This window comes from Balaenoptera ricei, chromosome 1, assembly GCF_028023285.1.
Source record: "Balaenoptera ricei isolate mBalRic1 chromosome 1, mBalRic1.hap2, whole genome shotgun sequence".
Taxonomy (NCBI): domain Eukaryota; kingdom Metazoa; phylum Chordata; class Mammalia; order Artiodactyla; family Balaenopteridae; genus Balaenoptera; species Balaenoptera ricei.
Genome location: NC_082639.1, coordinates 188,219,163 through 188,235,211, shown reverse-complemented (window position 1 = coordinate 188,235,211; position 16,049 = coordinate 188,219,163). Strand labels below are relative to the sequence as shown.

The window sequence follows — 16,049 nt, the reverse complement described above, 5'->3', positions numbered from 1 at the left end:
TGCCCACTCTCACCACTATTATTCAACATAGTTTTGGAAGTGTTAGCCACAGCAATCAGAGAAGAAAAAGAAATAAAAGGAATCCAAATCGGAAAAGAAGAAGTAAAGCTGTCACTGTTTGCAGATGACATGATACTATATATAGAGAATCCTAAAGATGCTACCAGAAAACTACTAGAACTAATCAATGAATTTGGTAAAGTAGCAGGATACAAAATTAATGCACAGAAATCTCTTGCATTTCTATACACTAATGATGAAAAATCTAAAAGTGAAATTAAGAAAACACTCCCGTTTACCATTGCAACAAAAAGAATAAAATATCTAGGAATAAACCTACCTAAGGAGACAAAAGACCTGTATGCAGAAAATTATAAGACACTGATGAAGGAAATTAAAGATGATACAAATAGATGGAGAGATATACCATGTTCTTGGATTGGAAGAATCAACATTGTGAAAATGACTATACTACACAAAGCAATCTACAGATTCAATGCAATCTCTATCAAACTACCACTGGCATTTTTTCACAGAACTAGAAAAAAAATTTCACAATTTGTATGGAAACACAAAAGACCCCGAATAGCCAAAGCAATCTTGAGAACGAAAAATGGAGCTGGGGGAATCAGGCTCCCTGACTTCAGACTATATTACAAAGCTACAGTAATCAAGACAGTTTGGTACTGGCACAAAAACAGAAATACAGATCAATGGAACAGGATAGAAAGCCCAGAGATAAACCCACGCACATATGGTCACCTTATCTTTGATAAAGGAGGCAAGCATATACAGTGGAGAAAAGACAGCCTCTTCAATAAATGGTGCTGGGAAAATTGGACAGATACATGTAAAAGTATGAAATTAGAACACTCCCTGACACCATGCACAAAAATAAACTCAAAATGGATTAAAGACTTAAGTGTAAGGCCAGACACTATCAAACTCTTAGAGGAAAACATAGGCAGAACACTCTATGACATAAATCACAGCAAGATTCTTTTTGACCCTGCTCCTAGAGAAATGGAAATAAAAACACAAATAAACAAATGGGACCTAATGAAACTTAAAAGCTTTTGCACAGCAAAGGAAACCATAAACAAGACGAAAAGACAACCCTCAGAATGGGAGAAAATATTTGCAAATGAATCAATGGACAAAGGATTAATCTCCAAAATATATAAACAGCTCATGCAGCTCAATATTAAAAAAACAAACAACCCAATACAAAAATGGGCAGAAGACCTAAATAGACATTTCTCCAAAGAAGATATACAGATTGCCAACAGACACATGAAAGAATGCTCAACATCTTTAATCATTAGAGAAATGCAAATCAAAACTACAATGAGATATCATCTCACACCGGTCAGAATGGCCATCATCAAAAAATCTAGAAACAATAAATGCTGGAGAGGGTGTGGAGGAAAGGGAACACTCTTGCACTGTTGGTGGGAATGTAAATTGATACAGCCACTATGGAGAGGAGTATGGAGGTTCCTTAAAAAACTACAAATAGAACTACCATACGACCCAGCAATCCCACTACTGGGCATATACCCTGAGAAAACCATAGTTCAAAAAGAATCATGTACCAAAATGTTCATTGCAGCTCTATTTACAATAGCCAGGACATGGAAGCAACCTACGTGTCCATCATCAGATGAATGGATAAAGAAGATGTGGCACATATATACAATGGAATATTACTCAGCCATAAAAAGAAACGAAATGGAGGTATTTGTAATGAGGTGGATGGAGTTAGAGTCTGTCATACAGAGTGAAGTAAGTCAGAAAGAGAAAAACAAATACAGTATGCTAACACATATATATGGAATCTAAGGAAAAAAAAAAAAGGCCATGAAGAACCTAGTGGCAAGACAGGAATAAAGACACAGACCTACTAGAGAATGGACTTGAGGATATGGGGAGGGGGAGGGGTGAGATGTGACAGGGTGAGAGAGGGTCATGGACATATATACACTCCCAAACGTAAAATAGATAGCTAGTGGGAAGCAGCCGCATAGCACAGGGAGATCAGCTCGCTGCTTTGTGACCACCTAGAGGGGTGGGATGGGGAGGGTGGGAGGGAGGGAGACGCAAGAGGGAAGAGATATGGGAACATATGTATATGTATAACTGATTCACTTTGTTATAAAGCAGAAACTAACACACCATTGTAAAGCAATTATACTTCAATAAAGATGTTTAAAAAAAAATGTATTCAGTGTTCAAGGCATATTGTGTTTATATGTGTATGTGTGTTTATACTTGATGCTGGATTTTAAAAATCAATTATATGTCATGTTATGATAGTTATGCAACCAATTTGATTCTAATTCATCTTTTTTTAATATATTATTATTTTTATTGATTTTAGTATAGTATTTTTAAATAAATTTATTTATTTATTTATTATTTTTGGCTGTGTTGGGTCTTCATTGCTGTGCGCGGGCTTTCTCTAGTTGCGGCGATCGGGGGCTGCTCTTCCTTGCGGTGCACGGGCTTCTCATTGTGGTGGCTTTTCTTGTTGCGGAGCACGGGCTCTACGCGCGCAGGCTTCAGTAGTTGTGGCACGTGGGCTCAGTAGTTGTGACTTGTGGACCCTAGAGCGCAGGCTCAGTAGTTGTGGTGCACGGGCTTAGTTGCTCTGCGGCATGTGGGATCTTCCCGGACCAGGGCTCGAATCCATGTCCCCTGCATTGGCTGGCGGATTCTTAACCATTGCTCCACCAGGGAAGTCCTCTAATTCCTCTTTATGTGAATTATTATGTGTGCTAGATAGGCGTCTTGTAAAAGATCATGTATTTCATTACTTTTTGGTATATTTATCTATTGACGGAAGAGCAAAAGTAAGAAATAACTACTTACATGTAGTTACTAATATAGGTATTACATAGTTTGCGTTTTACATGTTTGTGAAGTGATGTTATTTTGAAAATGGAGACAAGCATTTCTTCCCATTTCTTCTGAAACAGAATCTTAGGAAACCTCAGAAGTTATGGAGAAATCTTTAGAAAGTTAGGAAACTGATGGATGAAAGGAGGTACTGAAGTGATTGCATCTAATTTCTTGCCGTAGATGTTTTATCAACAGGACACGTAGCATTTTGGCTTGCCAAATTTTAATGAGGTGCTTTTAAGAAGTAATTAGTTGGTCTCCAAGATTATAATTACACCATCCCTATAATGTTTAACATGAAGCTGATTTATGAATAAAGATGAGTTAAACAATACTTGATAAAAAGAAACTGAGAATTGGCATAATAATGAAAAATTCTGAATACATGTACATATTTCAGTTTTACAACACACTATAACCACTGTTTCATCCACAAGTAGGATATGCCAGTTTTCCTTCACGACAGGTTGTTCGAAATGTATGATTTGGTGTCTTTCGATTATATCCACGTTTACACGTAAATTCAACAGTGTCATCTGTTTTAGAATAAAGTTTTTTATCACGTCTCCATTTTAACTGGATGTTATGTTTTTTCATAATTTCTTCTGAAATTACACATGCATCTGAAGTTAAAAAAAAATAAACATAAACCGTTAAGTGGTATACAAATATTTTCCACAGAATTTCAGGCTTTCAAGTAGAATCTCCTGCTCTGGTCCAAAAATTCCTTCTCAAAACCTTTTACAAACCAACTCATTGAAAATCCAGTATGTAGTTTCCATCATTTTAAACAGTTAATGTTGTAAGAATGAGGTACTATTTTTAGTGTAATAATTAAATGTTATAATCAAAGATTCATAATGTCAGTTATCATATGAAGAGCTTTCATTAAGGAATCTTTTGTTGCTATTGTTGCTTGAACAGGAAATTTTCAAACTTTATTTCCACACATATTATTTTCTGGTAGTCAGGCATGCCACAGAATGGTTGGTAGTTAATCCATGAAAATTCTATTATAAACAGCTAAACATCATACTCAGTACACTGATTTTCCCAGGATCCACAAGAAGATTGAAATATTTACCTAAGCACTTTGGTGGTTCTGACCACTCTCCATTCTGACATACTATCTGTCTGTTTCCCTGAAGTTCATAGTAGGACTGGCATTGGTACTCAACTGTCGATCCTGGAGGATATACTGGTGCCGGGAATGAGGTAATGTCTCCGTTGTCTATTGGTGGGGGAGGCCCACATTTTCCTTGAGAGTCTAAAAAATATGTTGTTTGATTTATTTAAAGAGAAAAAAAAGAAAAAGAAATCCCACGGTTTAAAATAAAAAGATAAAAATGTAGCCTAATATGTAATAACCAGGCTTGTGATTTCTGATGACAGAAATGATTTATTGAAGAAATTTTAATCACTTAAATGAAAAGGCACATTTTTAAGTCCCTAGTTTTACCCCACATGAAAGTACACATAATACATTAACAAATATGTCTGCTTTGCAGTGTTCTGGTATTAAACATGTTTTCTTAGTGAATATATGATGGACAGATGGATAGCTAAGATAAAAAAAATTATCCTTGTATACAACTTACAGCAGTGTCTATTGAATCTCTAGTCATATTTATTGATTTTCATTTTTATTACAAAACAAACATTAGCCCCATCAGCTGCTTTTCTAAAAGTCAAAGAATTACAGATTTCAATAGTGGGAGAGGGAATGCTGTCTTCCTTTTCTGAACAAGATGAGGTAGAAATATTTCTGCTTATTGCATCTGCTCTGTATTCTTTCTGCTAACTAAAAATCCTGAACATATTATAATAAACCAACTCAGGAGACTGTGAAAGATGTAGAGAAGATATTAATCTGGTTAGAGACATTGGGATTCAAGGAATTACACTCCAGAGACTTGTTTGGGTTTTCCTTTTCCCTTCTTTGTATCCTGGATGGACCACTGAGCCTGCAACCCAGAAATGATAGCAAGTTCAGAAAGAAAAAAAAACAAAACAGTCCCAAGAAGCACTTGGTCTCTTTAAGCAAAGTCCCAGGAAAGGATCAGCATAGTAAGACAGAAACAGTTTTTACAATCCTGACTTTCTCGAGAAATACACCATAGAACCTAAGACCAACCCTTCCCCGCCTTGATCAGCAGGGGCCAAGTGAGGAGTCCAGACTTCCACCCACATGGTGAGGGAACAAGACACCTCTCCCCTTTCTCCAGGAGTCAGTGGAGGCCAGGTGGGACCCCTGGACTTGCACCCTGCATGGCAGTAAGGGAGGTCTGATAAATAAAAGATTTCAATAAAATCCTTAATCTCAAAACATAATACCCAAAATGTCCAGAATACAGTTGATCATCACTCATCATACCAAGGATGAGGAAAACCTCAAAAGAGAAAAAATAATCAAAAAGAAGACAACACTGAGATGACATACATATTGAAATTATTGGACAATGGTTTTTAATAATCCAGTCAAATTGATAGAACTGGAAAATAGAGTAATATAATTTTTTTAAAAAACACACTGGATAGGCTCAATAATACATTGCAGATGGCAGAAGGATAAATATACTTGACTATAGGCTAACTTTGAAAAGAGTCATGTACCAAAATGTTCATTGCAGCTCTATTTACAATAGCCAGGACATGGAAGCAACCAAAGTGTCCATCAACAGATGAATGGATAAAGAAGATGTGGCACATATATACAATGGAATATTACTCAGCCATAAAAAGGAATGAAACTGAGTTATTTGTAATGAGGTGGATGGACCTAGAGACTGTCATACAGAGTGAAGTAACTCAGAAAGAGAAAAACAAATACCGTATGCTAACACATATATATGGAATCTAAAAAAAAAAAGAAAAGGTCATGAAGAACCTACGGGCAAGATGCGAATAAAGATGCAGACTTACTAGAAAATGAACTTGAGGATACGGGGAGGGGGAAGGGGAAGCTGTGACAAAGTGAGAGAGTAGCATTGACATATATACACTACCAAATGTAAAATAGATAACTAGTGGGAAGCAGCTGCATAGCACAGAGAGATCAGCTCGGTGTTTTGTGACCACCTAGAGAGGTGGGATAGGGAGGGTGGGAGGGAGGGAGATGCAAGAGGGAAGAGATACGGAGACATATGTATATGTATAACTGATTCACTTTGTTATAAAGCAGAAACTAACACACCATTGTAAGACAATTACACTCCAATAAAGATGTTAAAAAAATTAAAAAAAAAAAAAAAGAAAATAGACTGAAAAGAAAATGGACAGAGCTTCAGGAACCCATGGGAAAATAGCAAAAGATTGGAGACCCAGAAAATGAAAAGAAAGGGGATGAGATGAAAAAAAAATGTAAAAATAATGGTTGAAAATTTCTGAAATAGGGCATAAGGCACACATCTACATAATAAAACAGCTGAGTGAATTCCAAACAGGATAAAACCAAAGAAATTAATGTCAAGATACATCAAAATCAAATTGCTGGAAATTAAAGAAAAAGAAAAAAATCTCAAAAGAGCTAGATAGATATTATGCAATACTTATATGGAAAAAGGATTAAAAAAACTGGTAGGATTTTCATCCATGACCATAGATCCAGAAAGAAGTGACATCATTTTTTCAGTGCTGGAAGAAAAGAATTGTCAACCCGAAATTCTATATCGAGTGAAGTATATTTTAGGATTAAAGGGAGAAAGAAAGACATTCCCAGACAAAGGAAAACTGAGAGAATTTGTCTCTAGCAGACCTATACCTAAAGAATTGCTAAAGCAATTTTTCAAATATAAAGGAAACTAGAAAAGGGATTGAGACTTTAGGAAGGAAGAAAAAACAATGGAATTGATTTTTAAAAGTAAGGGTAAATATAATAAGGATATCTTTTCCCTAATGATTTTGTTAAATTATGTGTAAAATTATGTCATTTGATATGTTGCTCAATGTATATAGAGAGAATACTAAAGACATTTATGTTAAAATATGGGGAGATAAAAAGAATCTAAATGGAAGTAAGGTTTCCACATTTCACCTGAAGTGGTAAAATGTCAATCCAAGTAGGGAGTGATAAGCTGCTTATGTGTATCTTAATATTTGGAGCAACCACTAATAAAAACATGCCAAGACATATGCTCCAAAGCAATGCAGATGTATAAAAATTAAGTTATTTATAATGTTCAAAAATCCACAGGGAAGACAAGAAAAGGAAATGGGGATGAGAAACTGAGGAAACACACACAAAACAAATAATAAAATTGCTGACATTGACTCTGTTATGTTAATAGATATTTTCAATGTAAATAGCCTTAATATATCAGTGAAAAGACTGAAAATGGCAGGGTGGACACATAAACGAGATTAATCTATATGCTGTCTACAAGAAAATCACTCCAAACATGAAAACATGTTCAAGTGGAAGACTGCAAAAAATACATACCAGGAAAAAGTTAACTTGAAAAACTATAAGTGGCTAATATATTTCTTGGTTTGGATTCCCTTACTTCCTGAACTCTAAACACTGAAGTGTCCCAGGACCAAGTTCTCAGACTTTTTTTTTTTATATGTACACTAATTCCCTGAATGAGTTCAGCTAGTAACATACCTTTAAATATCATGAATATGCTGAAGATGCCTAAATTTAAGTCACATTCTGTGATCAGGCCCTGGCTGCCTGTATTCCATGTCTCAAAGTGGAATTTCTTGGGCTGTCAAATGTACTTATGGTGTCGTCAACACATTTATTCACCAGGAAGTAACTGAATGTCTTAATATTTAAGATAAGAAATGTTCCAAGATTCCAACTGTTCAAATCTGGTCAACTCTTTCATACAATAAATATGTCAGATTGCTTATTCAGTCCGCAAAAGACCTGGATTTTAAGCACCTTCATTTTTATTTGCAACAAAAAAAATTCCATAAGAACTACTTCATTATACATTTATATCAACATATTTTGTCCCTAATATATTCTCTAAAATTGAGGGGGTGGTGGTGTAAGATACTCTACCTTTGCATTGAGGTGGTTTTGTCCAAGTTCCATTTAAACATATCACATCTACCGCCCCAAAAAGGTCATAAGGCCTGATGCATTCGTAATGTACTCTCTCACCATTTTGATATCTAGACCTCTCTTTTTGTATAATAGCATTTTCCACTTTGGGTGGATTCACACAGGAAACATCTAGATAGAAAGAAAAAAAGTATCTCTAATATAATGATCATTATGAACAGCAAGCTAACAAGGGGGGTGTCACATATATTCCATGGTCATTTAAAATCAAGAGTTAATCTGTCATGAAAGACTGCTAATTTTAATAAATTTACATGTAAGTTTGAGGATAAGGAGATAAAGCAATATTTTTTAGTACAAATTAAGCTTCTGTATCTTAAATCTCTCCCCCATCCTTCACGAGACGGTTGATACACATTTTTTAGGCCAGTGAAAATGAAAGCTTTTCTGGACATCTCTTTCTGAGTTTAGTAAAATAAGTGTTATAAATTATATAAATTCAAAATGAATTTATAAACCATAAGAAAATCATAATAAAAGATCATTTGACATCAGGATTCGGTTTATAGTCATCCTGTTTATGAACTGTAACTTTAGGCCCTTAGGAAAATAAACACATTAGGTACTTCTTTAAAGACTTGATCAAGAGTTAGCACATTTTGAAGAATACCGTAGTTGAAAGAAGAAGATGATTAATTAAAAGATCCAAACAAAGATCTGGAAAAATAACAGAAAAATAAATGTATGTATTTATTAAAATGCTCTTTAATAATATATTTTTGCAAATGCTTCCGTATACAACAATGAGTAATGTGTAATTCATCAGTGAGATTCAGGTGGATGTAAAGTACAATATGCTGTAGCTATGGTTCCTAAACTGAAATGTGCATAGAATCCCTTGGGAATCTTTAAAACAGTTTCAGGGTTCCATCCCCAGAGTTTTTGATACAACAGGTATGAGTGAGCCTGTGAATCTGTGCTTGCATGTCTAATAATCTTCCAGAATATGCTAAGACTGCTGTGTCAGGGGCTGTGCTTTGAGAATTATTGGGCTACAAGACTGAGCACTTGAGTACACAATTCCATCCCTTTTTATGTTCAGGCATAAACCTTCTTTGACTTGGCCTGAAAATAATCTGTGTCCATTTTATGATGGTAGAGGCACTTTTCTGTATTATGTTACTTAAGATACTTTAATAAATAAAGTTTTAAATTTTACCAAAGTACCTCTGCATGCTGGCCTTCCTATCCATTTGCTCTTAATACACTGTACAGTATTGGCTCCATCCAACTGATAATATTGTAGACATTTAAAAGCCACCTGTTCTCCTGACCTATATGATTTCTTCTTCCGGTCTATCAGTACAGCATCATTAAAGCTGGGTACGTTAAAACAATCTGTGTCTGAAAAAAAAAAAAGTATTTGTTTAGTACATCTTTAAAAATAATAGTGGCCAATAATTATATTCTAGAAAAATAGATATGTACATATCAAACTAATGAATACTGTACAATATTTCTCTTACAACTTAAAACAAATGTTAGAAGTCTTGACTTAGTTACATTGAATGTGTCTATATTCATCAAAACTATAACATGGGAATGGTGATATTCAAAGAGACAGGGATGCCTTTGATGCTTGAGACCATACTTCTCACATTTAAATTATTTTTCCCCATCACAGGTCACCTACATTATGGATGTTTCTTTTTTTTGCTTCTATCAAAATCTGTTCCCTTGAATTATGTCAAATATCTTAGAAAATTGTATATTATAAAGAAATAATTGATAAATTAACAGTAAATTGAGTGCTGATAAGACTGATGAGCAGGGGCCAGCTATAGGAACAGAGACCAGAAGTCTGAGAATGTGTATCAGAGGATGTCCAAAGTGTACACAAGATGATGTGATAGTGAGATAATTTAGTTCATGAATCAAACTTTTATTATTACTAGGGTTATTAATTCTCTACCAGAATCCAGAACTTTCCAAAGACACCTTGTTTAGTTCTAGAATTACAGCTTAGTTTCATACTTGTGCCATTTATGTCCTGAATTAAAGATATTTATCAGCCTTAGAATAAAATGAAATATACTATACTTATGCATTCTGGTGGAAGGGACCATTTTCCTCCTAAACATCTTATAGATGCAGGTCCATCGATCCCAAAACCTTCATCACAGTTGTATATAACTTCTTCTCCATGTTGGTAACTGTCTTTCTCATTAGATACAACACCATTCTGAATCAAAGGTGGAAATCCACAAGGAAGTCCTAGGAATAAATGAAAAAACGATTTCATGTTTCACTAACTCTGAAATTTAATTTGATGTACTGCTTGCCATATTTGGTAGTTTTACTTGAAAATAATAAATGATTATACAGGAACTTCCATCACATTGCAGAGAAGTGCACAAAGGCACCCAAAAATCACCATTCTGGTGTGTTTCCAGCTATCCACTTGAACAAGAACTTGAAAGTAAAAATATCAATATATTTATGAAAGAGACCATCAGTGCATCTCTAAGCAATTATGATTAATAAAAGAAAACACACTGAGACTTCATCATCTTAAGAAAAGTACTATATATTGTAAGACATCAAAAGGGACATTGTAGGAAGAACATAAGTTTTTTTGAAAAAACTTGGTGGTAACGCATACACTGAAACTTATATGAATAAGTAGGAATATAAATAGGTTTAACTATATGAATAGGTAGGTTTACTTTTTTTACACATACAGTGTTAATACAAAAGAAAGTGCCAGATTTAAAAGTGATTCTATACTGAACTGATGAAATTAACAGAAAATGAATATACAAAAATTGATTAAATGTATAAAAATATAAATTATATATTAATACATAAATGACCCATAAATATATAAATAATTGATATATTTAGGAATCTAAAGGATTCTGTTCCATGACTTTGATGATAATTGATTAGTAAAGAATGGTACTGAAAATAGAATTTTGGTTTGCATACTGTCCTCACCTACACAATGAGGTGGAGAACTCCACTTTCCCATGTGGCATGTTATCACATTTTCTTCGGATATCCTGAAACCATCTTCACAGGTATAACTTAACTTGGTGCCATGCGCATAAAGCTTGGGTGCAAATGTTTCTCTCCTTTCTTCTGCAGAGCTAGATGATTTAATCGTTCCATGGTCTACTTGAGGTGGTTGAGAACATGGAACTTTTTCTACATGAAAAACAGAGATCAAAGGGTAAAGTATAAGTATAATGTTTAAATTAAAAATACATTAAAATAAGAATAATTTGAACAAGTTAAGGAATTTTAAAGCTGAAAAATATTTGAAACTTGCAAGGTATTTGTCTCCATAAACACTATGCTACTATCCACTTGTTCAGTATGCCCCTTCATCCTTTTTAAAAATTTATCTTTATTTTTTTTATTTTTTTTATTTTTTTAATATTTATTTATTTATTTATGGCTGTGTTGGGTCTTCGTTTCTGTGCGAGGGCTTTCTCCAGTTGTGGCAAGTGGGGACCACTCTTCATCGCAGTGTGCGGGCCTCTCACCATCGCGGCCTCTCTTGTTGCGGAGCACAGGCTCCAGACGCGCAGGCTCAGCAATTGTGGCTCACGGGCCCAGCCGCTCCGCGGCACGTGGGATCCTCCCAGACCAGGGCTTGAACCCGTGTCCCCTGCATTGGCAGGCAGACTCCCAACCACTGCGCCACCAGGAAAGCCCTAAAAATTTATCTTTATTGAAATATATTTGATGTATAATAGTATGTTAGGGAGAGGAGTCAAGATGGTGGACCAGGAGGACACGGAATTCACGTCTCCTCACAACTAGGGCACCTACCAGGCACCAGTGGGGGACCACGGACACCTAAGGGGACGGGAGGAACCCCCAGCAACCAGGTAGGACGTGGGTCATGGGGGGAGTGAGGGGGGAGGAGAAGTGGAGGTGGGATGGGACTGGCGCCCCTGAGGGGTGGCTGGGGGAGGGGAAGGGATCCCTTGCCCAAAGGGGGAAATTGGGGAACCATTGGGAGGGCAGAGGATCAAAAGGGAGCATGGCCAGGTTTCCCCTGCCCTCTTGGGCCCCCAGGAGGCTACTGAGATCCCGGGCCTGATCCTCTGCCCACCTAGGCCCCCTCCAGCTGTGCAGGTCCTGAGAGAGTGGGAGGGTGGGAAGGGGGAGCAAAAGTAAAGGCTGGACCTCTGGGACTGGCACCCCTGAGGGGCGGCTTGGGGAGGGGAGGAGTTCCTACACCCAGCAAGACCCACCAACAGTCAGGGGTCCAGCAGGAATGGGGGAGACTCTGGGGGAGACGTGGGGGGACACAGAGGAATGGAAGGGAACGGGGCCAGCACTTTCCCTGTCCACTTAGGCACTGAGGAGCCTGTTGGGCTCCCGGGCCTAATCCACTGCCTTCGGAGCCTCCCTCCTGCGGCTCAGAGCCCAAGCCCCCCCCCTTCACCCCATCCAGGGCCCTACCTCTATAATTGGAGACCCCCTCTGAGACCCCCCTCCAACCACGCTGGGCCTAAATCCAACCCACACACACTCACCCAGGGCCTTACCTCCAAACTCTGGAACTCCACACTCCATAGGCAGTCCTTTAGACTTGCTGTCTCTCTGCTTCCACTTGAATGATGCCCTGCCTAGGCCCCACCCCCAAGGCCTTTTCTGGCTGCATGGGTCCTGGGCCTATGCTCCACCCCACGCTCAAACATCAGCCTCCCTGCCTAGGTCCCACTCCACCTTAAACCCCACCCCTGCCTAAGTTCCATCTCTGCCTAAACACCTACCCCCCATAGCCAAGGTTTTTTCTTTTTCTTTTTTCTTTTTTTCTTCCTTTCTTTTTTTTCTTTTTTCTTTTTTCCTCTTGTAGATTGGGCTTCTGTTTTACCTTGTTGTTGATTCATTTATATTTTTATTTTTTCCAATAAATCTTTTATTTTTCTAATTTTATTTTATTCTTTATACTTTGTTATTGTTCTGCTCCTTTTGGCTTGTTCCCCGCCCTCCCCCCCTTTTTCTTTCTGTTGTGGTTTTGTTTTACTTTATTGCAGTTGTTTCAATTGTATTTTGATTTTTCCTAATATAGTTTTTATCTTTCTAATTTTATTCTGATTTTTAGTCTTTGTTATTGTACTGCTCCTTTCATCTTCTTCCTTTTTTTCTTTGCCTTGCCGTGTGGCTTGCAGGATCTTGGTTCCCAGGCCAGACGTTGGGCCCGAGCTCCTGTGGTGGGAGCTCTGAGTCCAAAACTCTGAATAACAGAGAACCTCAGACCCCAGGGAATATTAATCAGAATGAGGCCTCCCAGAGGTCCTCATCTTGGCACCAAGACCTGGCTCTATCCAACTGCCTGCAAACTCCAGTGCTGGATGCCTCAGGCCAAATAGCCAGTAAGACAGGAATACAGCCCCACCCATCAAAAAAAACAACAACAAAAAAAGAAACGACAAAAAGTTATGTTACAGATGAAGGAGAAAGGTAAAAACCTACAAGACCAAATAAATGAAGACGAAAGAGGCAATCTACCTGAAAAAGAATTCAGAGTAATGATAGTAAAGATGATCCAATATCTTGGGCACAGAATGGAGAAAATACAAGAAACATTTAACAAGGATCTAGAAGAACTAAAGAGCAAACAAACAGTGATGAACAACACAATAACTGAAATTAAAAATACTCTAGAAGGAAGCAATAGCAGAATAACTGAAGCAGAAGAACAGATAAGTGACCTGGAAGATAAAATGGTGGAAATAACTGCAGCAGAGCAGAATAAAGACAAAAGAATGAAAAGAATTGCAGACAGTCTCAGAGATCTCTGGGGCAACATTAAATGCACCAATATTGGAATTATAGGGGTCCCAGAAGAAGAAGAGAAAAAGAAAGGGTCCGAGAAAATATTTGAAGAGACTATAGTCAAAAACTTCCCTAACATAGAAAAGGGAATAGTCAATCAAGTCCAGGAAGCACAGAGAATCCCATACAGGATAAACCCAAAGAGAAACACACTGAGACACATATTAATCAAACTATCAAAAATTAAATACAAAGAAAAAATATTAAAAGCAGCAAGGGAAAAACAACAAATAACATACAAGGGAATCCCCATAAGGTTAACAGCTGATCTTTCAGCAGAAACTCTGCAAGCCAGAAGGGAGTGGCAGAACGTATTTAAAATGATGAAAGGGAAAAACCTACAACCAAGATTACCTGCCAAGGATCTCACTCAGATTCAATGGAGAAATCAAAAGCTTTACCAACAAGCAAACGCTAAGAGAATTCAGCACCACAAACCAGCTTTACAACAAATGCTAAAGGAACTTCTCTAAGCAGGAAACACAAGAGAAGAAAAAGACCCACAGAAACAAACCCAAATCAATTAAGAAAGTGGTAATAGGAACATACATATCAATAATCACCTTGAATGTAAATAGATTAAATGCTCCAACCAAAAAACACAGACTGGCTGAATGGATACAGAAACAAGACCTGTATATATGCTGTCCACAAGAAACCCACTTCAGACCTAGAGGCACATACAGACTGAAAGTGAGGGGATGGAAAAAGATATTCCATGCAAATAGAAATCAAAAGAAAGCTGCAGTAGCAATATTAATATCAGATAAAATAGACTTTAAAATAAAGACAGTTACAAGAGATAAGGAAGGACACTACATAATGATCAAGGGATCAATCCAAGAAGAAAACATAACAATTATAAATATTTATGCACCCAACATAAGAGCACCTCAATACATAAGGCAAATGCTAACAGCCATAAAAGGAGAAATCGACAGTAACACAATAATAGTGGGGGAAATAACACCCCACTTACACCAATGGACAGATCATCCAGACAGAAAATAAATAACGAAACACAAGCTTTAAATGACACGATAGACCAGGCAGACTTAATTGATATTTTTAGTACATTCCACCCAAAAGCAGAAGAATACATTTTCTTCTCAAGTGCACATGGAACACTCTCCAGAATAGATCACATCTTGGGTCACAAATCAAGCCTTGGAAAATTTAAGAAAATTGAAATCATATCAAGCATCATTTATGACCACAATGCTATGAGATAAGAAATCAACTACAGGACAAAAACAGTAAAAAACACAAATACATGGAGGCTAAACAGTGCACTGCTAAATAATCAAGAGATCACTGAAGAAATCAAAGAGGAAATCACAAAATCCCTAGAAACAAATGACAACAAAAACATGAGGATCCAAAGCCTACAGGACTCAGCAAAAGCAGGTCTAAGAGGGAAGATCATAGCAATTCAAGCTCACCTCAAGAAACAAGAAAAAACTCAAATGAACAATCTAACCTTACACCTAAAGCAACAAGAAAAAGAACAAAGAAAACCCAAAGTTAGTAGAAGGAAAGAAATCATAAAGATCAGAGCAGAAATAAATGAAATAGAAACAAAGAAAACAATAGCAAAGATGAATAAAACTAAAAGCTGGTTCTTTAAGAAGATAAACAAAATTGATAAACTGTTAGCCAGACTTATCACAAAAAAAAGAGAGAGGACTCAAATCAATAAAATTAGAAATGAAAAAGGAGAAGTTACAACAGACACTGCAGAAATACAAAGTATCCTAAGAGACTACTACAAGCAACTCTATGCCAATAAAATGGACAACCTGGAAGAAATGGACAAATTCTTGGAAAAGTAAAACCTTCCAAGACTGAACCAGAAAGAATTAGAAAATATAAACACACCAATCACAGGTAATGAAATTGAAACTATAATCGATAATTTCCAACAAACAAAAGTCCAGGACCAGATGGTTTCACAGGCAAATTCTATCAAACATTTGGAGAAGAGTTAACACCTATCCTTCTCAAACTCTTCCAAAAAATTGTAGAGGGAGGAACAATCCCAAACTCGTTCTACAAGGCCACCAGCACCCTGATACCAAAACCAGACAAAGATATCACAAAAAAAGAAAATTATAGACCAATATCACTGATGAACATAGATTCAAAAATCCTCAACAAAATACTAGCAAACAGAATCCAACAACACATTAAAAGGATCATACAGGGCTTCCCTGGTGGTGCAGTGGTTGAGAATCTGCCTGCCAATGCAGGGGACACGGGCTCGAGCCCTGGTCTGGGAAGA

General features: G+C 36.9%; 1 protein-coding gene across 2 annotated transcripts in view; it reads right to left on the bottom strand.

Moving 5' to 3' along the window:
* Positions 1-3,107: 3,107 nt before the first annotated feature.
* The window catches only part of CFH (complement factor H), a 99,974-nt gene continuing 87,032 nt past the window's right edge, over positions 3,108-16,049 (bottom strand). For both annotated transcript variants that reach the window (XM_059942870.1, XM_059942874.1), the window contains 6 exons: positions 10,910-11,119; positions 10,013-10,186; positions 9,140-9,316; positions 7,910-8,083; positions 3,986-4,168; positions 3,108-3,524 (listed from right to left, as the gene is read on the bottom strand). In XM_059942870.1, the coding sequence (XP_059798853.1) occupies positions 3,328-3,524; positions 3,986-4,168; positions 7,910-8,083; positions 9,140-9,316; positions 10,013-10,186; positions 10,910-11,119 (1,115 nt within the window). In that variant the 3' untranslated portion in view covers positions 3,108-3,327. The remainder of the gene's footprint in view (positions 3,525-3,985; positions 4,169-7,909; positions 8,084-9,139; positions 9,317-10,012; positions 10,187-10,909; positions 11,120-16,049) is intronic.